This window comes from Barbus barbus (assembly GCF_936440315.1).
Source record: "Barbus barbus genome assembly, chromosome: 13".
Classification (NCBI taxonomy): Eukaryota; Metazoa; Chordata; class Actinopteri; order Cypriniformes; family Cyprinidae; genus Barbus; species Barbus barbus.
The window spans coordinates 16,266,325-16,292,586 of NC_136741.1; the positions used below are offsets into that span (position 1 = coordinate 16,266,325).

The following is a 26,262-nucleotide window of genomic DNA, read 5'->3' on the forward strand; positions in this document are numbered from 1 at the left end:
CCTTGTTCAGGGTCTTGTTCTGTCCAGGCTGGACTATCGCAATGCTCTCTTGGCAGGTCTTCCAGCCAGTTCTATCAAACATTTACAATTAATCCAGAACGCGGCAGCAATATCAATTTTTAATGAGCCAAAAAGAATGCATGTCACACCTCTTTTTATCAATTTGCACTGGCTACCAATAGCTGCTCGCATACAATTCAAAGCATTAATATTTGCCTACAAAACCACCACTGGCTCTGCACCCCTTTACCTAAATTCATTACTTCAGATTTATGTACCCTCTGGAAACTTGCGTTCTGCAAATAAACGTCGCTTTATTGTGCCATCCCAAAGAGGCACAAAATTACTTTCACAGACTTTTCAATTAAATGTTCCCTCCTGGTGGAATGACCTGCCCAACTCAATCCGAACAGTTAAGTCCTTAGCCATCTTCAAGGATCGGCTAAAAACACATCTCTTCCATCTTTATTTGACCCTCTAACTCTAGTACTATTTTTTCTAATTCTATTCTTTAAAGAAAAGAAAAAAAACTAACACTAACAACTAACACTATAGCTTTTCTAATCGTTTTGTATTTTATCTATTTGTTTTCTTTTTTATTACAATTAACGGTCACACTTTATATTAGGTGGCCTTAACTACTATGTACTTACATCAAAAAATAAGTACAATGTACTTATTGTGTTCATATTGTATTGCAAAACACTTTTGCTGCTATTGAGGAGGGATACGGGTAAGGTAAGGGACAGGTTTGGAGGTATGGGTAGGTGTAAGGGATGGGTTAATAGTGTATTTATAAATGTAATTACAGAAATTAATTACAGATGTAATTACATATAGGTATTTTTTAAATATAAGTACAATGTAAAAACATGTACATACACAATAAGTGCATTGTACTAAATTATTAATTTAAATGTAAGTACATAGTAGTTAAAGCCATCTAATATAAAGTGGGACCCAATTAACAAAAGCAAAAAAGACCTCTAACACTAGCTTGCTCTATTCTTAAAAAAAAAAAAAAAAAAAAAAAAAAAAAAAATTATGTCAGGGAACTGTCGTGTGTGTGTCATGTGTTCCTGCCTCTTGTGCCCATATTTGGTTTGTTTCCTGTCCTTGTTATATGTAATCATCAGTTAATTCTTGTCTAGCTGTGTTCGTCTCGTTATCTATGATTTACCTGTGTATATTAGTCCTGTCTGTTCAGTTAAACTTTGTCTGGTCTACTCGTTACTCCCCGGTGTTCCTGTGCGTAAGCTTTGCCTTGTCCTGCCCTGATGTCCTAGTAAAGTATGTGTTTGAGTTACATCCTCGTTTCCGTGTTTCCTGTGTCCTCCCTGCAGTCTGTCCTGAGAGGCCTCCAGAGCGCCCACCCCCCCTCCCCGATGGAACTGTTAAGGCTCGGGACGAGCCTTTCGGGAGGGGGGAGTTATGTGTCTGTTCCGCTCTGGAGGTCCCCGTCCTGTGGTCCGTGTCTGTCACGGTGCACACAGCAGGGAGGACACAGGAAACACGGAAACGAGGATGTAACTCAAACACATACTTTACTAGGACATCAGGGCAGGACAAGGCAAAGCTTACGCACAGGAACACCGGGGAGTAACGAGTAGACCAGACAAAGTTTAACTGAACAGACAGGACTAATATACACAGGTAAATCATAGATAACGAGACGAACACAGCTAGACAAGAATTAACTGATGATTACATATAACAAGGACAGGAAACAAACCAAATATGGGCACAAGAGGCAGGAACACATGACACACACACGACAGTTCCCTGACATACGTATACTGCGTTAAGCTAGTTTTTATTTGTTTTGTTAACAACTGTTTATTAAGTTTTATTATGTGGAACAGTAGTACAAAACAAAAAGCAGCTGTACAAATTTAAAACCCACCCCTTGGTAGACTCAAAATATAAATAAACAAGTAAAATTAAATAAATAATAATAATAAACACATTAATTAATATTAATAGATAAATAACAATAAAATTATTTTTACAAAGATTTTAGAAAAGAAGACACAACATTAAAAGATGAATGCCATCAATTTACAGTTTTCACGTTAGATCCATGTATACGAGAAGTAGAGAGTTCCATTGAGATAATGTCCAACAAATACACAGTCCAAGTTCGTATGTCTATTGTGTGAGGAAGATTCCAATGGTTGACAAGCTATTTTTTTGCTGCTGTGAGAGAAGCTTACTGTAAACATCTTTGTTGGACGGACAAGGTGAAGTCCCAAAAGACATTCATGAAAAAATGGCGCGGAGTCAAACATATCCCAGTACCCAACAAATATGATAGGTCCTGTGAGATAGAGTCCAAAAAGGTGAGAGAGAGGGGCACTCCCAAAAAAAATGCAAAAACGTGCCTAAACATCCTTGGTAACAGAGATTACACTGTGAATCTGTCGAGAAGACGACAGATTCATATAAAAACGTTTCATTGGAGTCAAGTAAACCCTATGCAGCAATTTCCAATGAATCATTTGGTGATTAGGGTTTTTAGAAGACAATTTAAACATACCCCATACCTGATCGGAAAATAAAACATGCACATCCTCATTAAGATCCTTAGCCCAAACAGTTGTAATAGATATAGGTTTGTGTGAATGCTCAAGAAGAAAGAGATAGATGACTGAAGCAGAGGAGGGAGATTCCTCAGAAGGAAGGATTAGTTTGCGCAAAGGGTGAACAGGCAGTTGAGAGTTCCAAGGCACCCCATATGCCCGTAGGGCTGATCTAATGCACAAATACATAAAAAAGGAAGTGCCTGGCAGATTATATTGAGTTTTAAGATTCTGTAAGGATTTTAAACCACTATCATCATAGATATCTCCCAGAGTGTTTACTTTATTATGAGTCCATTGCGGACAATGAAATGGAGTACTGCCTGACAAAAGGTTATTGTTGTGGAAAATAGGCGAATGCCTATGCCATTTTGTAGCTAGTTGTGAACGTCTTTCAACATCCCTCCATGTGGAGAGGATATGGGTTACAATGGGACCAAACCGAGATTTACACTGCCTAAGCGGAACTCCTGAACAAACAAGATGCTTCAATTTATATGGATAAACGATAGATTCCTCAATTGCTCTCCAAGACACAGAAGCGTCAAGATTAAACCAAACTGCTAAAGGGCGGAGGGAAAAAGCTTGAGCATACAGTCTAAAATTAGGAAAAGAAAGACCTCCATGTAATCTACATTGTTGTAAGGTAGTCAGTTTAATAACAGGACGTTTCCGATCCCATATATACCATGAAACACATGCATCTAGTTTATTCCAGTAGCCAACCGGTGGAGTGAGAGGAATCATGGAAGAAAAGAAATGAATACGTGGGAGAACATTCATTTTAATCAATGATATACGGGCCTGAAAGGAAGTAGGAAGAGGAGACAGCGGGCAACCCTGACGAGTACCTCAATGTATAAATAATGGGTTAGAGCGAACAGCACCTGTGAGAACAGTGGCTGCTGGATTGGCATACAGAACTTTTATCATATTTATGAAACTCGATCTCAGACCAAGATGCTGTAGAACCACCCATAAATAGTTCCATTCTAGCTGGTCAAAAGCTTTCATCGCATCTAGAGATAATACTGCACAAGGGGATGACAAATTATTGTTTGAATTAATAATATGATATAACCTGCGTAAGTTATCCGAAGCTGAGCGAGATTTAATGAATCCTGTTTGGTCATGATGAACTAGCCTATTCATAAATTTCTTTAGACGGCGAGATAGTACTTTAGCATATAATTTAACATCAGTCCCTATCAAAGAAAGTGGCCGGTAACTAGAACAGGAAGTAGGATCTCTTTTTTTTAACTAGAGAGAAATAACAGCTATATTAATGGATGGGTGAAATGAGCCTTGAGTAACTGAAAAATGTATCATATCTAACATGAGGGTGCCTAAATTCTACCAAAAAGTAGGATACAATTCGATTGGAATGCCATCTATGCCTGGGGATTTCCCCTTGTTCATAGATCGAATTGCTGACTCCAGCTCCTGCAGAGAGATTGGTTCAGCCAGGTATACGATATTAATGTCTTTTGGGTCTGTCACAATGAGCCCAGATTGGGATTTCACTGCTGAAATATTAGCAAACTTTTCACTGTTGCATAATCTTAGGGCTAAAAGGTGACTTGGTCTACTCCTTTGAAAATAATAATTCTGCCTTGATCTTTGGATCAGGAATTCTGCCCTGGATCTCAGTAATGAATTGAGTTCAGACCTAAACGCCATGATTTTACTGAGTGTATTGTCTGAGAAACAACGCTGATTATCTCTAGTCAGATTCTGGAGCTGTGATTCCAGATTCCATCTTTTTGTGTTGGTTTTTCTGAAGGAAAGAGGCATATGAAATTGAGTTATTCCTTATAAATCCTTTAACTGCATTCCAAAGTGTTCGAGGATCATCCACTGAACCTTGGTTAATTTCAATAAACTCAGAAAATTTATTTCTGAATTGACTGCAAAAATGTTCATCCTGTAACAATTTAGGGTTAAATCGCCATCTAGTGGCACGAGATGGCCGAGGGATCAAAGATAATCTGCACAAGTTTCCATCATGATCCGACAAAGATAAGAAACAGATATCACGAACGGCTGAAGATAAAGAAGTAGAAATGAAAATATAGTCAATTCGCGAATAGGATTTATGAGTAGCAGAAAAGAAAGTGAAAGACTTAGCAGAAGGATTTAATAAACGCCAACTATCCACCAATGAGGATGAGGTTACACATTGCCGAAGTTTGTCAGAACACAAATCTTGAGAGTGTGATTCCTTTGGTCCAGATCTATCTAGGATATGCGACATTACAGAATTCATATCTGCACCCAATACAATTTAAAAATCTGAAAACTTCAAGAGATAGCTTGACAAAACAGAGAAAAAAGTAGGGTCAGGAGTACAAGGGGCATAAACTGAGATAAATACAAAATTCCTATTCACTATTGTTTTTATATGTATTATTCTACCATCTGTATCACAACCTTTATCTAAAATAGTAATATTTAAAGTCCTCTGGACCAAGATTAGGACACCCTTGGTTTTAGTATCAAAAGATGAGTGAGATACCACTTCATAAAACTTATTATTACACCTGTGTATATCCTCCTCTTTCAAATGGGATTCTTGAACTAACACTATATCAATCTTTCTTCTTCGCAAAAAATCCAGAAAACCTGTACATTTGTGAGAGCCATTTAGTCCATTAATATTGCAACTCAGAATATTAAGGTCAGTCATAGGTGTCAAACAGAATTACTGCATAATAAGACAAAATACAAGTTTGAGAATAAAACCAGTGGAGTCTACCATTAAACCACCCCCCACCCTCCCCGTTACCATTCAAAAAAAATAAACACATTCCCATGAACTATGACAGATCAAACCAAGATCAAACCTTGATCTGCCAGCACCCCTTAATATGGTCCGTGCCATCAACAAAAACCTGCACATTACTGTAGGCCAACATTTGGCCCCATATTCACATATTGACTAGGTAGTATTTCTATTTAAAAAAGATAAATAAATAATAATAAAATAAAGATAGAAAGAAAAGAGAGATACAGAATACAACTAAAACAAATAAAATATCATAATCAGTAAGCGATACTGTATGCACAATGAACTATGAATTAAGTAGTGAACATTAAAGTGAACAGTGAAAGACACAGTCACCTAACCATTTAGAGCATCTCCTCTCCGATTAGACAGCAAATGTCCAGCTGAAGTTCACTGAGAGCTGGTGTATGAAAGGGATCTGAGAAAATCTTTTGCTTCTTCTGGGGACTATAGGATTTTAGGTTCACCTTGATTGAGAATGACCTTCATATATGCAGGATAAAGGAGAAAATTTTGGTAAACCCGTGGTTTAGCGCGATCTGAAGAGAGCCTTGTGTACACGCGATGCGCTCGCTCCACTTCAATCTCTTTGCCCGCCAGAGACGGGAGCCATGTCGGTAGAGATCTTTTCAAAAAGCCCATAGGGTCGTCCTTTTCAGAACCTTCAGGCAATCCGACCAGACGCAGATTGCTGCGCCTATTGCGATCCTGTAAGTCCACAACCTGTTGCTCGAGCGTGTCTATCGTGATCTGCGACGACTTTCTTTTGTTCTCTCATCTCCCCTGTAAGAAGATCCAGTTTAGAGCATAGCGACTGAACAACTGACATGTGAGAAGCAAACTCGTTCCGCATCGCCGTCAACTCGGTTCTTAGAATGTCCTCAAAGTGTGTAACAGTGTTCGCCATCTTGTCCACCATATCACTCGCGATCGGTGGCTTGGATTTCTTCTTAATCGGAGAAGCCGATGGAGACAACTCCTGCTGGTTATGACTGTATGCCATCAGGTAAAGCACCACCAATGAATAAAACTTAAAACAAAACTAAAAAAATTAGCAAAAAGAGGCCAAACGTACGGAGCTCTACTCAAGTGCGACTAGGTTCATGAGCACGTCACGTGACTCTTCCTACTGCTTTTGGACAGCTTTTATATGAAGTATGAAGTGAAGTGACATACTGCCAAGTATGGTGACCCATACTCGGAATTCGTGCTCTGCATTTAACCCATCTAAACGTGCACACACACAGCAGTGAACACACATCCAGAGCAGTGGGTATTTTTTCCCTTAAAGGGTTTTTTTTCCCTTGCGATTTCAAGTTTCCCTTTCTCTTTGGAGTGTTACAACCTGTTTGTGCATAGATGAGAACCCTGACGTTGCAAAGACTAAAGTCTCAAAACCAAAGAGACATTCTTTATAAAAGTTAAGACTTGTCCACGCCCCCCTAAAACGGCTCATTCGCACACACCCCCACATGTCTACGTCACGATGTGGGGAGATTTTCATTCGCAATGAAAGAGGATGTGATTTTTATTCACGCTGTAGTATTGTTGCTGCCGCCGGCACCATGTCGTGGAAACGCTGTGTTTCATTGTGTGAGTGAAACTACTTTGTTTGGGCTTCCAAAAGAGGACACAACTAGAAATGAGTGGTTAAGTTGTATTTACAACACTGTTCCAGAGCAGTACAATGCAAATATTCGAGTGTGTGCAGCACATTTTACGGAGGACTCTTTCCTGAACCTGGCAGGAGAGTAGCCTACAATGCTGGCTTGCTCAAAAGATGTTTTTATAAAGTGGGGCAATTCCAACTTTGCAAGGACAGTCTGGCACTTCTTACTAGCCTGTAAGTACTTTTCTGCTACTGACAATTCAAACGTGAGTTTTGAGCAGTGTAGAGTAGCTCTTGTTGTTTGTTGTTTCTCCGATCACAAATGCAGACATGGTAATGTTTACACGGCACGATGCAACGCGTAAAAATACAGTATAAGTGATTATAATAAGTAATTATGTCCCCACTGGATGCAACAAATGCTTAGTTTGTAATGGGTTTTATTGTTTTAGTCTTGTCGGCGTTAGGAAACGCCATCACAATATGGTGAGGGGCGTAACATTTCCGTCACACGCTTGAGATATTTGGCCAATCATAATGCACTGGATAGCTGGCCAATCAGAGCACGCCTCTGAACAATGAGCTTTGTAAAAATGGACGCGTTTCAGAAAGGCTGGGCATAGAGGAGTAACAATAATGTACAGCATGTGGAAAATAATGTTTTTTGAACTTTAAACCACATAAACACATGGCATTACACAAATACACAAAATATTGTTCTTTTTAGCAACATCATATGACCCCTTTAATAAATGAAATCATTATTTCCCAACTGCATTTTGTATTTACTCGGGTTATCTTTGTGTAATATTAAAATTTATATGATTATCTGAATCATTCATGTGTGACAAATATGCACAAAATAAAAAAAGAAAAAAAGGAAGGGGCAAAAAACCTTTTCACACCACTGTGTGTATGTGTGTGTGTATATATTAGGGGTGGCACGGTTCGCGGAAAAAAACCGAACCGCACGGTTCTCCACACACGGTTCGGCACGCGCTAGGACCGCGGTTCAACTGAATTCTGACAACGCATGTGGTTTGTTATAAATAACACGTAAAACAAATAGGTTTCGGCTAATGTATGTTTCTGTTAATGGATGCGCATTCTGGCTTCCCAGTACATTATAACAACAGCGATGAGAAAGAAAAAAAAAAAAATAAGTGGACAAATCATTCACTCTTGTTCAATGCGAGTGCGTATGCTGGAATATGAGCATTTATTCCGTCATCACCCGGTGCTGATAGCGCGCGCACAGGTGAGACCTGAACAGCACACGTTGATATCGGTGTTTAGACTAAAGTCATGTAAGCTTTGCCAGCTCAAATATTTAAGAGCCAGAGGACGCGAGCTCGCGCGCGCAGTGAGAAGATTTGTGCGTGCGCTCATCAGAAGCGCACAAACCTGCGCCTCAGAACGCGCGCAAATATGAAGCTCTCTCTGAAGTATTGTGTTTTAATGGATAAATTCACACAAAATTCTGTCAAAATGCCCGTCTTGGTAAGTATCCTATAGCAGACATAGCCGGCTGGGCGTACAGTATCAGTGCTTTCTCTTAAAGTGACAGTTAATATTAAATAAACAGCAACAACAAAGAAATCACTCACTGCTCTTGATTGAATCGCTTTTGTAACTTTAATAAAGAGTAATCTTTAATTTATACAGTCAAATATGCAATGCTGTTTTACCTTTGATTACTTTAATCGTACTTCAATTTCTGTACCTAAAAAAAACCCTGAAAATCACTGATTATTTTATTTGTATCTTTACTCTATTGTATTTTTATTTGTGCTGTTGCTTGTAGTTAAAGGTCTGCTTTTATTTGTGTACACTCACAATGAAAACAAAACAGATTTTATATATATAACATGTAATAATATTTAGCATTTTCACATCAAAATAAAAGAAACTGAGCAAAGTAGATGTCTTTTTTTTCCCTGTTGTACCGAAATTGTATCGAACCGTGACCCCCGAACCGAGGTACGTACCGAACCGTGACATCTGTGTACCGTGCCACCCCTAGTATATATACACTCACCTAAAGGATTATTAGGAACACCTGTTCAATTTCTCATTAATGCAATTATCTAATCAACCAATCACATGGCAGTTGCTTCAATGCATTTAGGGGTGTGGTCCTGGTCAAGACAATCTCCTGAACTCCAAACTGAATGTCAGAATGGGAAAGAAAGGTGATTTAAGCAATTTTGAGCGTGACATGGTTGTTGGTGCCAGACGGGCCGGTCTGAGTATTTCACAATCTGCTCAGTTACTGGGATTTTCACGCACAACCATTTCTAGGGTTTACAAAGAATGGTGTGAAAACGGAAAAACATCCAGTATGCAGTCCTGTGGGCGAAAATGCCTTGTTGAAGCTAGAGGTCAGAGGAGAATGGGCCGACTGATTCAAGCTGATAGAAGAGCAACTTTGACTGAAATAACCACTCGTTACAACCGAGGTATGCAGCAAAGCATTTGTGAAGCCACAACACACACAACCTTGAGGCGGAGGGGCTACAACAGCAGAAGACCCCACCGGGTACCACTCATCTCCACTACAAATAGGAAAAAGAGGCTACAATTTGCACGAGCTCACCAAAATTGGACGGTTGAAGACTGGAAAAATGTTGCCTGGTCTGATGAGTCTCGATTTCTGTTGAGACATTCAGATGGTAGAGTCAGAATTTGGCGTAAAAAGAATGAGAACATGGATCCATCATGCCTTGTTACCACTGTGCAGGCTGGTGGTGGTGGTGTAATGGTGTGGGGGATGTTTTCTTGACACACTTTAGGCCCCTTAGTGCCAATTGGGCATCGTTTAAATGCCACGGCCTACCTGAGCATTGTTTCTGACCATGTCCATCCCTTTATGACCACCATGTACCCATCCTCTGATGGCTACTTCTAGCAGGATAATGCACCATGTCACAAAGCTCGAATCATTTCAAATTGGTTTCTTGAACATGACAATGAGTTCACTGTACTAAAATGGCCCCCACAGTCACCAGATCTCAACCCAATAGAGCATCTTTGGGATGTGGTGGAACGGGAGCTTCGTGCCCTTGATGTGCATCCCACAAATCTCCATCAACTGCAAGATGCTATCCTATCAATATGGGCCAACATTTCTAAAGAATGCTTTCAGCAGCTTGTTGAATCAATGCCACGTAGAATTAAGGCAGTTCTGAAGGCGAAAGGGGGTCAAACACAGTATTAGTATGGTGTTCCTAATAATCCTTTAGGTGAGTGTGTATATATATATATATATATATATATATATATTGTGGTGGGAGGAGCCAACGACAGACACAGTGGGCGTGGCGTCAAGCCTCGGAGAGGTTTTTATTAAACAATATATCAAAATAAAGTGTCCAAAGGGGGAAAAGTGTCCAAAATAAACAGGGATCTGGTGTCCTCGTCGTGCTGCGGGGCTGTGTAGGAGGGCAGTGTTCAGGAGGGAAGGGTCCAGGGAAGGGGCGGAGTCCGGTGGCCGCACGCGCTCCCCTCTCGGGGCCGGGAGCGAGTGGCGGCGGCGTCTCTGGCGCGGCTTCGTCCATCTGCGGAAATCCCGGCACTTCTGGGGGATTCGGCGGCCCGGCATCCTGGCCCGTCAGCCGCCTAACGGGTGCGGCAGTCCTCCTCGACGCTCCCTTCCTGGACCCACGAGGACACCAGCGTGCATGCACGGGGGAGAGACCGGTCTCCCGAGGAGAGGCGCGTTCGGCATTTAACGGCGGCGGTGATGAGGCTCTATTCACGTCAGGTGCGCCTCATCACACGCCGCCAGCCCTGGCTGTTTCAGCGCCCCTCCTCTCACACACCCACTCCTGTCGGGAGCCTGGTGAAGGGCGGCGAATATGGGACGGGGTGGTGATGACGGACAGGGGGGAGGCAGCCGACTTGTCACAATATATATATATATATATATATATATATATATATATATATATATATATACACACACACACACACAATTTATGTAAAAAAATGCTGTATTTTACAACAGTGATTCTTGATCCTGGACCCCCTCTATCCAGAGTTTGTATGTCTCCCTTATTTAACACCTGATTCAGATCATCAGCTTGTTAGGAGAGACTCCATGAACTTAACAGAGTGTGTCAGAGAAGGGAGACATACAAAATGTGTAGAGCGGTGGGTCCCCAGGGCCAGGATTAAGAACCACTGTTCCATAAAGTACTTTACATAAACATTATTCCAATTTTATGGCCAGCAGGAAACATTCAATTTAGTGTGACTTTACTTCTAGGAATGCACTCCTGTGTGTAACGCGTCTCAGAAAAGCTTGTGCGTCATGCATGACAGATCCTAGCATTCATTTTTCACCTTCTCTTTTTCACCTTTTCTTTTGATCCCTCCCTTTCCCTCCCCTTCTCAATCTTTCTCAATCATGTAGAGTGATGGAATGAAATAGTCTGTGTATGTGTGTGTGTAGGAGAGAGAGAGAATCGTGGCAATGATCAGTGAAAGTTCAAGCCTGTACCATAAACAGTGAATGTCCCAGCCCGCTGGCTGCTGTGGCCCAGCCCTCTGCCTGTCTCAACTGGCCCTCGCGTACTGATAGCTTACCTCTGGAATCAACTCACACACACAAACAGAGTAAATTGCTTTCTCACCAACAATGTATGCATGTATACTTGCTCATGTACACACAAAGCACATTTTACGCTTTTAAGCAAACATACAAAAACCTTATATACTCAATGAACAGTCAAATTTTCAGCTTTTTCTCAGAGTCAGGCTTTGTACCGTCCCATAATCACCTTTCCTCTCTTTTTCTCTCAACACAACAGTTTATTCAGCAGGGTGTAGCCAGTGATACCTCAGCAGCCATTGTCAAGGTCTGAGTGTTAGTGTAAACACAGGCAGCACTGGGAGAGCTGGAGACACAGCCTTGCCCTGTAGTTATGTTTTTTCTTTTTTTCTATCTAAAGAGTCCCTCTTTTTCTGTAGCTTAAAGGTATGTGTGTTTGGCAGGAACTGGTCCTGCTTAAGATGTGTTCTAGAATCTGTTGGTTTTTCCAAAGTACGACACACCTGAAAATGCAACATGCACATTTTAAGCAACTGTGCACATGATCAAATCTATTGTCTTGTGTTGAAGATGGGGATATGTATTCATAAAAGCCTTTTTATGAATTTATGTAGAGATTCCAAGCACTGACATCTTTGTGTACACTGAAAACAAAAGGTGTATGTTTTATATACAGGCGCATCTTAGAAAATTAGAATATGGTGAAAAAGTTAATTTTTTCTTGTAACTTATTTCAAAAAGTAAAACTTTCATATATTTTAGATTCATTACATGTAAAGTAAAACACTTCAAAAGTTTGTTTTGTTTTAATTTTGATGATTAGAGCGTACAGCTCATGAAAGTCAAAAATCTGTATCTCAAAATATTAGAATATTTACATTTGAGTTTCAATAAATGACCATCCATACAGTATAAACTCTGGGTATCTCTTGTTCTTTGAAACCACAATAATGGGGAACACTTCTGACTTGGCAATGGTCCAGAAGTCGATCATTGAAACCCTCCACAAAGAGGGTAAGTCACAGAGGGTCATTACTGAAAGGGGTGGCTGTTCAAGGAGTACTGTATCAAAGCATATTAAATGCAAAGTTGACTGGAAGGAAGAATTTGGGTAGGAAAATGTGCACAAGCAACAGGGATGACCGCAAGCTTGAGAATACTCTCAAGCAAAGCCGATTCAGACACTTGGGAGAGCTTCACAAGGAGTGGACTGAAGCTGGAGTCAGTGCATCAAGAGTCACCACGCTCAGACGTCTTCAGGAAAAGGGCTACCAAGCCACTTCTGAAACAGAAACATCGTCAGAAGCATCTTTCCTGGGCTAAGGAGAAAAAGAACTGGACTGTTGCTCAGTGGTCCAAAGTCCTCTTTTCAGATAAAAGTACATTTTACTTTTCATTTGGAAATCATGGTCTGGAGGAAGAGTGGAGAGGCACAGAATCCAAGCTGCTTGAAGTCCAGTGTGAAGTTTCCGAAGTCAGTGATGATTTGGGGTGCCGTGACGTCTGCTGATGTTGGTCCATTGTGTTTTATCAAGTCAAAAGTCAATGCAGCCGTCTACCAGGAGATTTTAGAGCACTTTATGCTTCCATCTGCTGACAAGCTTTATGGAGATGCTGATTTCATTTTCCAGCAGGACTTTAACACCTGCCCACAGAACCAAAACCACTTCCAAGTGCTTTGCTGACCATGATATTACTGTGCTTGATTGGCCAGCCAACATGCCTGACCTGAACCCCATATGGAATTTATGGGATATTTTCAAGAGAAATATGACAAACAGTCAATCCAACAATCCAGATGAGCTAAAGGCTCAATAGTGCCTTTAGCAGAGCCGCAGGCTGATCGCTTCCATGCCATTCCTCACTGATGCTGGAATGTGTGCTAAAGGAGCCCCGAACAAGTATTGAGTGCATAAATAAACATACTTTAAAGAACTTGAACTTTTCTGTTTTTGATTGATCTTAGGAAATATTCTAATATTTTGAGATACTGATTTTTGACTTTCTTGAGCTGTAAGCTCTAATCATTAAAATGTAAAGTAAAACACTTCAAAAGTATTTTTTTTGTTTTGTTTTAATGTAATGAATCTAAAATATATGAAAGTTTCACTTTTTGAAATAAGTTCTGAGATGCACCTGTGTGTGTATATATATGTAATATATATGTGTACCATATTAAATAACCTAAATGAAAAAAACAGAAATGGAACATACTCAAAGAAGTCATTTACGCCCCCTTCCCAAAAAACCTACTATACATTTTTTTTCATTGAATAAATAAATAATGTTTTAGTCATCATTGACTCTTATTTCATTCCACACCTGTAAGCTTTTAAATTGTTATTTCTGAAGCAGGATATTGATGATAGTTTGATCACGTATGATCATGTTGTAGTCCATACTTGTACTCTATTCTAATTCCTTATAAGTTTATGTGAAGAACAGATAGACTGCTTGCCCTCATTTATTTCCAAACCTGTATGCTGTCATCCATGGAACACCAAATAAGAATAAAAATATTAGCAACTTGTTAAATGCAACATTTAAACATTAAAGTTAAATACATATAAGTTAATCTAATTTGTATATACAGTTGTGGTCAGAATTATTGGAACCCTTGGTAAATATGATCAAAGAAGACTGTGAAAATTAACCTGCTTTGTTAATCCTTTTGATCTTTTATTTAAAAAATTCACAAAAAGCTAACCTTTCATTGGATAATAAGAATTTAAAATGGGGGAAATATCATTATGAAATAAATGTTTTTCTCAAACACACGTTGGACACAATTATTGGCACCCCTAGAAATTCTTAAGAGTAAAATATCTCTGAAGTATACTCCCATTCATATTCACAATTTTGAGCACTCTAGGGTGATTATGAACATGAAATTATCCAGCCATGGCTTCCTGTTTCACAGAAATATAAATAGGAGGGAAAACAAAGTCCAAATTCCCTTAATCATCCATCACAATGAGAAAAAACAAAGAATATATTTCTGATGTGCAGCAAAAGATAATTGAGCTTCACAAATTAGTGAAGTGGCTTTAAGAAAAGAGCTAGAGCAGTGAAAATCCCCATTTCCACCATCAGGGCAATAATTAAGAATTTCCAATCAACAGAAAATGTAATGAAACTGCCTGGAAGAGGACGTGTGTCTATATCGTCGTAATGCACGGTGAGAAGGAGAGTTTGAGTGGCTAAAGACTCATCAAGGATCACAGCTGGAGAATTGCAGAAAATAGTTGAGTCTCGGGGTCAGAAAACCTTAAAAAAAAATTGTCAAACAGCCCCTACATCACCACATGTTGTTTGGGAGGATTTCAAGAAAAATTCTCCTAGCTCATCCAAAAACAAACTCCAGCATATTCAGTTATCAGACAGGACTGGCACTTCAAATGGGACTGGCTTCTATGGTCAGATGAAACTAAAAAATGAGCTTTTTAGCAGCAAACACTCAAGATGGGTTTGGTGAACACAGGGATAAAAAGTACCCCATGTGTACAATGAAATCTACTGCTGTATTTGTGATGTTGTGGGCCTATATTTCTGCTGGAGGTCCTGGACATCTTGTTCAGACACATGGCATCATGGATTCTATCAAATACCAACAGATAAAAAATCAATAAGTGACTGATTCTATTAGAAATCTTATAATGGGCCATGTTTGGATCTTCCAGCCATACAATAATCCAAACACAAACCTCAAAAACAACACAAAAATGGGTCACTGAGCACAAAACCAAGCTTCTGCTGGCCATTCCAGTCCTCTGATCTGAACCCTGTAGAAAATGAGTGAGGTGAACTGAAGAGAAGAAGCACCGTCATGGAGCTGTGAATCTAAAGGATCTGGAGTGATTCTGGATGAAGGAATGGTCTCTGATCTCTTGTCAGGTGTTCTCTAACCTCATCAGGCATTATAGGAGAAGATTTAGAGCTGTTAAACTGACAAATGGAGGTTTCAAAAAGTATTGAATAAAAAGGTGCCAATAATTGTGTCCAACGTGTGTTTGAGAAAAACATTTATTTCATAATGATATTTCCCCCCATTTTAAATTCTTATTATCCAATGAAAGGTTAGCTTTTTGTGATTTTTTTAAATAAAAGATCAAAAGGATTAACAAAGCAGGTTAATTTTCACAGTCTTCTTTGATCATATTTACCAAGGGTTCCAATAATTCTGACCACAACTGTAATAATGTATATGCAACATATGCTTACAATATCATATATCTTGAAATCGTATGAGCATGACTATAGTTAAAAAGTGGTAACTTGCAATTGTTACCTTAAAGAGCTGTTTACCTGTTTTAACCAGTGTTGGGATAACACATTACAAGTAAATGAGTTATGTAATCGGATTACTTTTTTTAAGTAACTTGTAAAGTAACACTTTAATTTAGAAGGAAATATCTGAGTTACTTTTTCAAATAAGTAACGGCATGTCTTGATTGACAGCTCTCGTGTTGCCATGTTGAGAGAAATCGGGAGTAAGTGCAGAGGCGTTGTGCGGACTGTGTGAACATAATGCATACTGTAGTTCTAGACTAAATATGAACATGTATTTATTTACTCATCTGCACAAAAACAGATTCAGTATTCCTCAAAATTAATAAAATCATTTTATTAACCAATGTCTTTGCTACTGACCTTCAATGATCCAATTCAACCATTCTAAGCAAAAATTACACATTTGTGTTTCATTTTTGTTTTTGCTGAATAGTGTTAAACTTTCTTCTCCTGCATCAAATTCTTCATGCAATTTGTTTGAGATGTGCCCTCTACTGTACAGACATGTTTTTACATTTCCTTCAGCCTGAGATGTATTCATTTCACTTTTGTTGTGAAAGGGCTTTTACAGTTGTAAAAAAATAACTTTTTATATTAAAAACAAACAAGCAAGCCCTGCCCAGATTTAAAAAGTAACTCAAAAGTAATGTAATTACTTTCCATAAAAAGTAACTAACGTAATTAGTTACTTTTTTAGGGAGTAACGCAATATTGTAATGCATTACTTTTAAAAGTAACTTTTTCCAACACTGGTTTTAACCCATAAAAAAATGAGGTTGAGGAGAGCCTCTGCCCACCTTTACTTCTGGGAGACTCTGCCTCTCTAAGACATCCCTCTTATAGCTAATCATGTTACAGACTTGATATCAATTAACTTAATTAGTTGCTAGATGTTCTCCCAACTGAATCTTTTCAAAATTTCTTGCTTTTTCAGCCCTTTGTTGCCCCTGTGCCACATTTTTTGAGACCTGTAGCAGGCATCAAAATTGAAATGAGCTCATTTAGTAGAAAAAAAGTGTAAAATTTCTCCATTTAAACATTTATGTTATCTATGTTCTATTGTGAATAAAATATTGTCTCATGTGATTTGAAAGTCTTTTAGTTTTCATTTTATTCAAATAAAAAAATGTCCCAACATTTCCTGAATTCGGGTTGTAGATACTACCATTTTAGGTTAACTTTTTTTTCAGTCTATGCAAGCACTGTCATATCTTTGAAATATATCATTTGTGACAAATGCAGAGAAATAGTAAATAAGTGGAGAGTGTTGGGAAAAGTGAAGTGGAGAGTAAATGGAGAAAAAAAGGAATCAGTTGTTTCAACCCTCAGGCATAATGTATCCATCTGTCAGCTCAGAAAAACAGAAAAGGACAGTTAACCTCCTGCGGCTTAACACTGAGTGCTTTGTAGTGATTACAGTAGATGCTTGACTTTACCTGGAGCCCAGTCTGTCTGTATGAGAGTGAAGGAGGACCACTAGATCACTGGTTACATATGATTAACTGCCATGGTGTTGTGCTGAAGGGCACATCAGTCTCAGCGAGACACACGAGAAGTGTTTTTCTCATGCCACACATTTATCAAATGTCAGTAACAAAATATAACTTCTTTCACTTCCATTTTAAAAACTCTACACTCTTAAAAAATAAAGTTCTTTACTGACATTAACTAAACTATATTAAGAACTATTGACTGAAAGGTTGTTTGGGGAACCAAAAATGGTTCTTTGATGGCATCGCTGCAAAAACACCCTTTTGAAACCTTTATTTTTAAGAGTGTATCAAAGATGAAATGTTCCCGAAGTTGAATTTACACCAAGCTCATTCCATTAAAAGTTCTCTCATTCTCAGATCTCCCAGCTCTCTCTAGTAAATAATCGTTCTGAGAACAAATAAAAATGTGAAATGTTTTATATACTTCCTCATTCTGTATATTGTAAACAGGAACGATGCAACAGGATTCTGGTGAAAATGCAAAAATGCAGTGTGATGCGGCACAATAACAGCCAATCAGAACATATTCAATGTTTAATATACATTTATGAGGAGCGTGATTTTAAACCAATGAAATTTCACTGTGGGTGGGGCTGCCTGGAGCAACAACATCGAAATAGAAACCAAGCGGTCAATAAGCACAACTAAAATTCAGATTTACTTTTTTTATTGCTTTTCAATTTATTTTATTACACCAATACATGATGCAATACTTACAAATTGGTATTAAATGAAGAATGTTGATAAGTCTCTTGGTACAACTGTATGGACAATTGTAAAAATCACAGCATACCACCTTTCATACCATGACTGATTGAGAAACTATACATAGTCAATTGTGAAAGTTGCTTGTAAAATATGGAATGGTGCCATCACATTTCAAAGAGCGAGTGTTTGGAGGTTTTAAAGCCCTGTGTTTGCTGCCAGACGCTCTCTTGTCTTCTGAGGTTTCATCAGCTTGGAAAATAAAGACATCCCCTCTAGGCTTTTCATTAAAATCTATTTACTTAAAATGGCAAAAGAGAAAGACAGGGGGAATGAAAGAAAATCTGATGAGCGCAGGGAATTGCCTCTAAGCTTAGCAAACATTACATTGACTTGGCAGTTTTGGCAGGGAGCGAAGCTGGGGGGTCTGCGGGGTCAATTGAAAGCATGAAATTGTGAATCATTGAGCAGATAATGCACTTGTTAGTAAGGGTTAGCAGATGTTACTTCCTGATTTTGTACAGTTGAGTGATTTTTGTGCATGCTTTAGCCGACTTTTTAGTTCTTTGAAATGCATTTTTTAAATATTTTCTTTTCTTTTTTTTAATTTCTACATTTCCTAGTCTTTTATTTCGTTTATTTTTTTGCTCTCACTGCATTCTCCCACTAGAACTGAAATGAGATTTTGAGTTTGTTTGTTTACATTATTTATTTATTTACCCCCCCCCACACACACACACACACACATACACACACTCTATTTTTCTCTTAACTTATCTGTGGACCCCTGTAGCATTCCCTAGTCAAGTCCCCTGTAGAGTTTAATGTATATTTCTCTAGAAATGCTATCATTTATGTCATTGTTTTCCTGCATACAAGCATTTTGTTATGTGTGTGTGTTTTTCAGGAGAGAAGGTGAGGGTGTGCGGGTGTTTTGGGACAAACTCAGAGAACCGTCTTTCACTTCCCGTTGGAATCCTTTTTCTGTTGAATATCCTTTCACTACATTCACCTATCACCCTGTCAAGAGTGCCAATGAGGATCTGGGCCGCCTGTGTGATGTGAGTATTACAATGCAGGGTAACACTTTAGAATACTGATCTTTTGTTAATGAATAACTACACAGGGACAAGTGACTAATGCACTATTAACATTGTAGTAACTACTATTACCTAACAAGAAACTATGATTATTGATTTAGTAAATAATAGCGCTCAGCTGAAACTGGTAGGTCACTATTAGTTAATCAATAACTACATTTTTTTTTTTTTATATATCCTGGAGAACTACTAAGAACTACTGTATACAGTTTCATAATTAATGTGAATTATGCATAATGTATAATTAACTCTAAAATGAAGATCATGGTAACCCACTAGTAATGACTCAAGAATTATCAAATTATTTTAAAGGAACTACTAACTACTTGGATCAGTATTCTAAAGTGAAAAACATCATAACTCCCTAATATTGACTGATGTCATTTTAAGCTTTTGAGATGTATGTAAGGTTTTGGATAGTAATGACTCAAGTGTTACTACACCTTCTGAAGAAACTACTAATTATTTGGATCGGTATTCTAAAGTGAAGATCACGGTAACCCACTAGTAATGATTTAAGTGTTACCAAATCTAGCAAAATGAATTACTAACCAAAACCTTACAAAAACCTTAAAAGTTTACAATGAATTCAGTAATTACTAGGGAGTTATCATGATAGAATACTGATCCAAATAATTCGTAATTCATTTAGAAGGATGTAGTAACACCTGAATAATTACTATCCAATGCTTCACAACACTCTCAAAAGCTTACAATGATTTCAGTCGTTACTAGGGAGTTATCATGATCTTCACTTTAGAATACTGATCCAAATAATTAGTAATTCCTTCTGAAGAATTTGGTAATACTTGAGTCATTACTAGTGGGTTACCATGACTTTTACTTTAGAATTAATTATACATTATGTATTATTCATATTAATTATGAACCTGTATACAGTAGTTCTTAGGGAGGTATGAAAAAATAATAGTTACTGATTAGCTAATAATGAAATACCACATTCGACTAAGCACTATTACTTACTAATTCATTAATCAGAGTTTCTTGTTAGCTACTAGTAGTTACTAGAGTGCTAATATTGCGTTACTCATGTGTTCTTGTGTAGTTATTCATTAATGATGGAATTCTATCCCAATGCAACACACAGAACACTTCATAACGACAAAACCCGACCATTATATGAGCTCACTTAGGCATTCTCAAATGCTGTTACTCACAAGTATTACAGAGGACTTGTAGAGGTGGAGTAAGAATCCACAGTTTCTTGGAAGTCGACTTTGGAAGAAATGACGTGTTCAATTAACATGCATGGTGCGATATTTATTTTACTACATGATAAAGAGTTCAAAGAATGACTACATGAGGCTGAGGCAAGGTTACTTAAGGCAGCGTTTCTCCAACTGGGTTCTTTTTTAAGCCACAGGGTCAGGAAACATTTCCTGAATAAATCTTAACGAAACTCATGGCAGAAAAACTACTTAAGTTATTGGTTGAAAGGCTTATTAGTTTTACTGTAGACAGGGGCTTAGTGATGCTTTGCCAGTGGAAAGTTAAACAAGTTCAAATTTAAGTTTATAGTTTATCTGTGTACATTCATGCCATTAAGTTATTTCCTGCCAATGAAACACTCATGATTCAGGTTTAAGAGGCCAAGCACTGAAAGTTGTTCATTTAGATGTCAATATGGCAATGATTATAGTTTACTGTATTTAAAACTACCATTGCAAAAAAACAGGTTTTTTTTTTTAACCATCTGCTTACCAAGCACATTTTTTCTTTTATGTGTGCAGGTATTTTTGAGTGATTTTTGTTATCTCATCTTTGTGTGCATATAAAAGCAACCTTCTCTTCTATTTATGTCTGCATCCCCCTTGAGAAAATGAAATATGCTTAAAAAAAATAGTTCTTAATATGGAAATAATATACTTTAAGAGAAAATACTTAAGTGCGAACCGAATGTAATGTTTTCAGACACTTGTGAATTGCAATTAAATTAAAATGTATTATGCTAAATGCAGTTAGCTCAACATAAGTTGTTTATCTTTATATGTAATTTTATAACTACTTTTATTGTCTTAAATATATTTGAAGCATGTTGCCGAATGTACTGTAGTGTTTATTGTAAACTAAGATATACTTAGATATACAGTACTTTATATAAAATTTCATATAATTTAATTTCTATTATTATATATTTGGATGTATAATTGTATGTATACATATTTGTAATGATCAGGTTGCAATTTAGTACATTCAAAATTATTACATTTAAATGTAATCAATAACACACTACAGTTTAAATTATAATCAAGTAATTTATATGTGTAGAATATTAGTCAACATATAAAATTAAGTGTATACTAGTGCTGTCAATCGATAAAAAACAAAAGCGCACAGTTTCTGCTGAAATTAATAGTGATTAATCCTACCTAACATTAAAGTTTTTAAATATACTTTGATATTGGAATAATTTCACATTCAATCTTCAAAGTTTATGTAGAAACAACATAAAGACAGTATATTTTTAATATTTGTTTAATGGCATATGTTTTATGACTGAAGGCGAGTGTCACTGATACCAATACGACTGATGTCTCTAGGAAATTGTTCTTTTTTCCCTAATATTTATCCATTGACTATATGTAATGTTAACTATGATAACATTACAGTATAATTGAGAGCTATCAATTTTAACATTTAGTAGACTTTAAGAAATAACAACTTCTAATTTAAGTGAACTTAAAACAATCTTCACATAAACCCATTATTATAAATGTCATATTTGCCTGTGCCCTTCAGCAAGTAGGAAATATAGAGAAATTGAATAAAGTTATCAAACACTACATTCTAAATTAAATATAGATGAATCCCGAGAGCTACGAAAGTTGATTTCCTCTTTTTTTGTTCTTTGATTAACGCACATCAGACCACCTGGGTTATTACTTTATTTGACTACTATTTGTTTAAGAGCTGCTGCTGCTGAACGTGATACGGATCTGACATGCATGCTCGTAGTTTCATTGGCGTTTGAATATGAACTGATACAGGCTACAGCGTTCACTAGACAGGAATTTTGTTTTTGTTTTTGCTGACATAAAGCCTGACAAAGTCTCATCTGACCGCATTTTACTGATGTTCAACTGAAGTTCCCTTGACACGTGTACCTTTTCCGCACTCGTTTGACTGGCGCCTGGTGCTGAGGTGAAGTTGGAGTGCACGTCTGAAAAGTCTCCTGTTTGATGCAGTCGCAAAGATGTTCAGCGTCTAAATAAACGCAACTCTTGTCAAGAAAAAAAGAGACCGAAGCAGCTCGTGAGTGGGGTGGCTAACCCTAGCTCCACGCCTGCATTAACTGCGTTAAATGGTTTTAACTCTGTTAAACTGGAAAAATGAATGACCAGCGTTAACACGCTAATTTTGACAGCACTAGTATATACTTAAACATAATTTAAAATGTTCTATAAAGTGCATGACAAAGCATTACTAAAACAATCATTTAAAATTTACATTAAGAATTTGACACTATAACAAAGTGCGCTTTTTAAGTGTACATAAGCATGTCAGGAAAAAATTACATTATCTGCAAATACAATTCATATATATACACTCACTGGCCACTTTATTAGGTGCACCTTGCTAGTACCGGGTTGGACCCACTTTTGCCTTCAGAACTGCCTTAATTCTTCATGGCATAGATTCAACAAGGAGTTGGAAACATTCCTCAGAGATTTTGGTCCATATTGATATGATAGCATCACGCAGTTGCTGCATATTTGTCGGCTGCACATCAATGATGCGAATCTACAGTTCCACCACATCCCAAAGGTGCTCTATTGGATCGAGATCTGGTGACTGTGGAGGCCGTTTGAGTAAAGTGAACTCATTGTCATGTTCAAGAAACCAGTCTGAGATGATTTGAGCTTTGTGACATGGTGCATTATACTGCTGGAAGTAGCATCAGAAGATGGGTACACGGGGTACATGAAAATCCCAGTAGATCAGCAGATTTTGAAATACTGAGACCAGCTCGTCTGGCACCAACAACCATTCCACATTCAAAGTCACTTAAACCCCCTTTCTTCCCCATTCTGATGCTCGGTTTGAACTTCAGCAAGTCGTTTCCACCACATCTATGGCGCTTTTCCACTGCATGGTACAGCACGGTATGGTTCAGTACAGCTTACTTTTGGGGGGTTTTCCACTGGGTACAGTACCTGGTACCTGGTACTTTTTTAGTACCACCTCGGCCGAGGTTCAAAGCGAGCCGTACCGTTACTAAAACGTGACGTGTAAACCCTGCTGATCACTGATTGGCCGGAGAAAATCGTCACTGCCTGCGTCATTTGAACTTTTTTTTGCGTCATTTGAACTTGCGGCACGAGACACAACAGACCCGCTAGATTTAAATCAGCACAGCCAGCGAAGGATCGAACGCAACTATTTTGAATGAGTGCACCTTTCTTTTAACAACCAAAAAATGGCTGTTTCGTTGTCGGTTGAGGAAGTATAGACTGTCCTCTCGTGATAGCCGAGGAGCGGATCCAGCGAGAGCTTAATGGAGCGATGCGGAATTTAAAAGTTTTTCAGGAGTCACGGCAGTAGAGGCGGCGCAACTATAACGACACGTGAATAATCCCACCCACTCTAAAGCAGTACTAAACTGCTGTGGAAACGCAAACAGAGCCGAACTGAGCCGTTCTGAACCGTGCCGAGCCGAGTCGTACCATGCAGTGGAAAAGCGCCACTAGATGCCTAAATGCATTGAGTTGCTGCCATGCGATTGGCTGATTAGCAATTTGTGTTACCAAGCAATTGAACAGGTGTACCTAATAAAAGTGGCCGGTGTGTGTGTGTGTGTGTATATATATATATATATATATATTCAATATAATTAAGCACTTATTTTTCTTTCTTTTTTTGTAGAGGTGGTCACTGCATTAGAAAAAAGCATAAACCCTGATTTAAGGCTGTATTATTTAATTGCAATAAAATTTAGACAGTAGACAAGAAATAAAGTTGGTAAAACTTTAGTATAGGGACCAATTCTCACTGTTAACTAGTTGCTTATTAGCATGCCTATTATTAACACACTGGCCATTTATTAGTGCTTATAAAGCATATATTGTGCATGACCATATTCTGCATCCCTTAACATACCCAATACCTAAACTTAACAACTACCTTACTATTAATTAACTATTAATAAGCAGCAAATTATGAGTTTGAGGCAAAAGTTGTAGTTAATGGTTTGTTAATGCTGAGAATTGGAACTTAAAATACAGTGTAACCATAAAGTTCAAGTAATATTTTGAAGCATCTGTATAGATAGATCACTTTCAAAAACCTGAGCTTCAAATGGTTGATATTAGATTTGTTATGGTCCCTGGCTCACTTAAAGTGGCCATGGGGTCCAGGACAATCTGCTGTCCTTTAAGTATGTATGTAGTTTAAGGTGTGAGCAAGTGGTCTTATGCAGGTGACCACACAGATCGCATAACCAGTCATTTGGACTTCGGAGGTGTCAAATCCCACAGCCACATTCCCATTCCTTACATTCCACCCCGCCTACTGAGGTGCACAGCAGGTTCAACAAAAATGAAGTATGGTAGATAAAAAAGAGAAAACATAAACATTAATGTTTTGACAAGCAGAAACCGCCAACCTGACAAACATGAGTTCAGTCAAATAAATTTTCTAAAGATGTTTTTGCTGTGTTTTAGTACTGAACAAATTACTTTTTCCATATTTTCCTTCCTCTTTTAGATTCAAAACTTCAGGGAGCAGCTGACTTCGGCAGCGCAGAAAGCCCACAGCAAGAATCCTGTACCTGGGAAAGCCAACGGGGTTCTTATGCTGAATCAACCCATCCTAATTGAAGCATACGTGGGTCTGATGTCTTTTATAGGGAACCAAAACAAGCTGGGCTATTGCTTAGCACGAGGCAGTGTAGGTTTCTGAGGGCACTTTGAGTCATGCAATGATGGTTTACACTAAGTAATACTCTTATACCAGCTGAGCATGTGTAATTTATACTTATATAAGATAATGAGGGATATTTTAAATCAAGGTGAGGGTAATATTTGTATTCTTAAAATGCATTCAATGTCCATCAAACCTTTTAGTCTCATCTCATTATATTGCCCCAAGATGTTAACAATGTATATCAGTCATTTCCTGGGTTGTCATACCATACAAAGTATGTTGTCCCTCCTCCAACGACTTCCTGTGCCGAAATATCTTGTTTTTAGTTTTAGTTTTTTCTCTGCAGAAACTGATTCCTCGCACTGATGTCATTTTTAAAGTGCCTTTCCTTTCTTTCTGTATTTATGCTGATATTCTACCTCATCACAAGGCTTCTTACAAGGCAATTGATGCATGAAGGTTCACATGTCATATTTGTTTGATGGTTTAGGGTTTATTATTACAGTAGAACACAGTGCTGGATTTTCCCTTATCTTGTAATTACTACATTCATCGTCTTGATTTGTTTCTTCAGAAGAATGTCAAACATATTGTGAAGTCTTTTTTAAAAATAAATGGTAATGCAGAAACTTAGTTCATTAGTGCTGAATACAATATATTTTCATTCAATACAATTAGGAATCATTTAAAAAAAAATGTGTGCTTCATTTATCTGAATAGTCTGCGCAATTTTGATTTATAGGGCATTTCTAAGGTAGGGCGAGTGGCCAGTGTAACCATGTCTTGTTGAAAATATTGTTATATATGTTTTATAATTGTACAGTTTCAAAAATAAAACAAATGTACTGTATTTGTGTAAATTATACATTTAAGGTCATTTTAAATTATCCCCTTAAAAAAACTGACCCTATGCGGTTAACATGGTGTAGTCACTGATTGTGGCTGCTTTTCGTTTGTTATTAAATTGACAAAAAAATACTAATTTCTAGCATCTAACCATGAAATATGATCATGTCATTCATTTTGTATTATCACATTTCATAGAGAATTCACACTCATGGTAAATTAAAACAAAGATTATAGTAAAGATAGATTTTTAATTTATAAGTCGATTTATAAAAAAAGACTCAATTTGTATTCAATCACTATTTTATATATAAATTGCAATTTATATATAATTTATATTATTTACTATATATATAATATATATGAACATATAAGCAGAATTAATAAATAAAAAATTGGAAATGCTGTACAATGTGCAAT

At 37.7% G+C, this 26,262-nt stretch overlaps 1 protein-coding gene across 2 annotated transcripts in view; it reads left to right on the forward strand.

The window, feature by feature from the left end:
- tprg1 (tumor protein p63 regulated 1) overlaps positions 1-25,996 on the forward strand; it is a 49,374-nt gene extending 23,378 nt beyond the window's left edge. Inside the window, exons 5-6 of one of the 2 annotated variants that reach the window (XM_079431839.1) lie at positions 18,921-19,074; positions 24,838-25,853. In XM_079431839.1, the coding sequence (XP_079287965.1) occupies positions 18,921-19,074; positions 24,838-25,032 (349 nt within the window). In that variant the 3' untranslated portion in view covers positions 25,033-25,853. Of the gene's footprint in view, positions 1-18,920; positions 19,075-24,837 lie in introns of both variants that reach the window. The other variant, XM_079431840.1, reaches the window with a different exon arrangement.
- Positions 25,997-26,262: the final 266 nt, after the last annotated feature.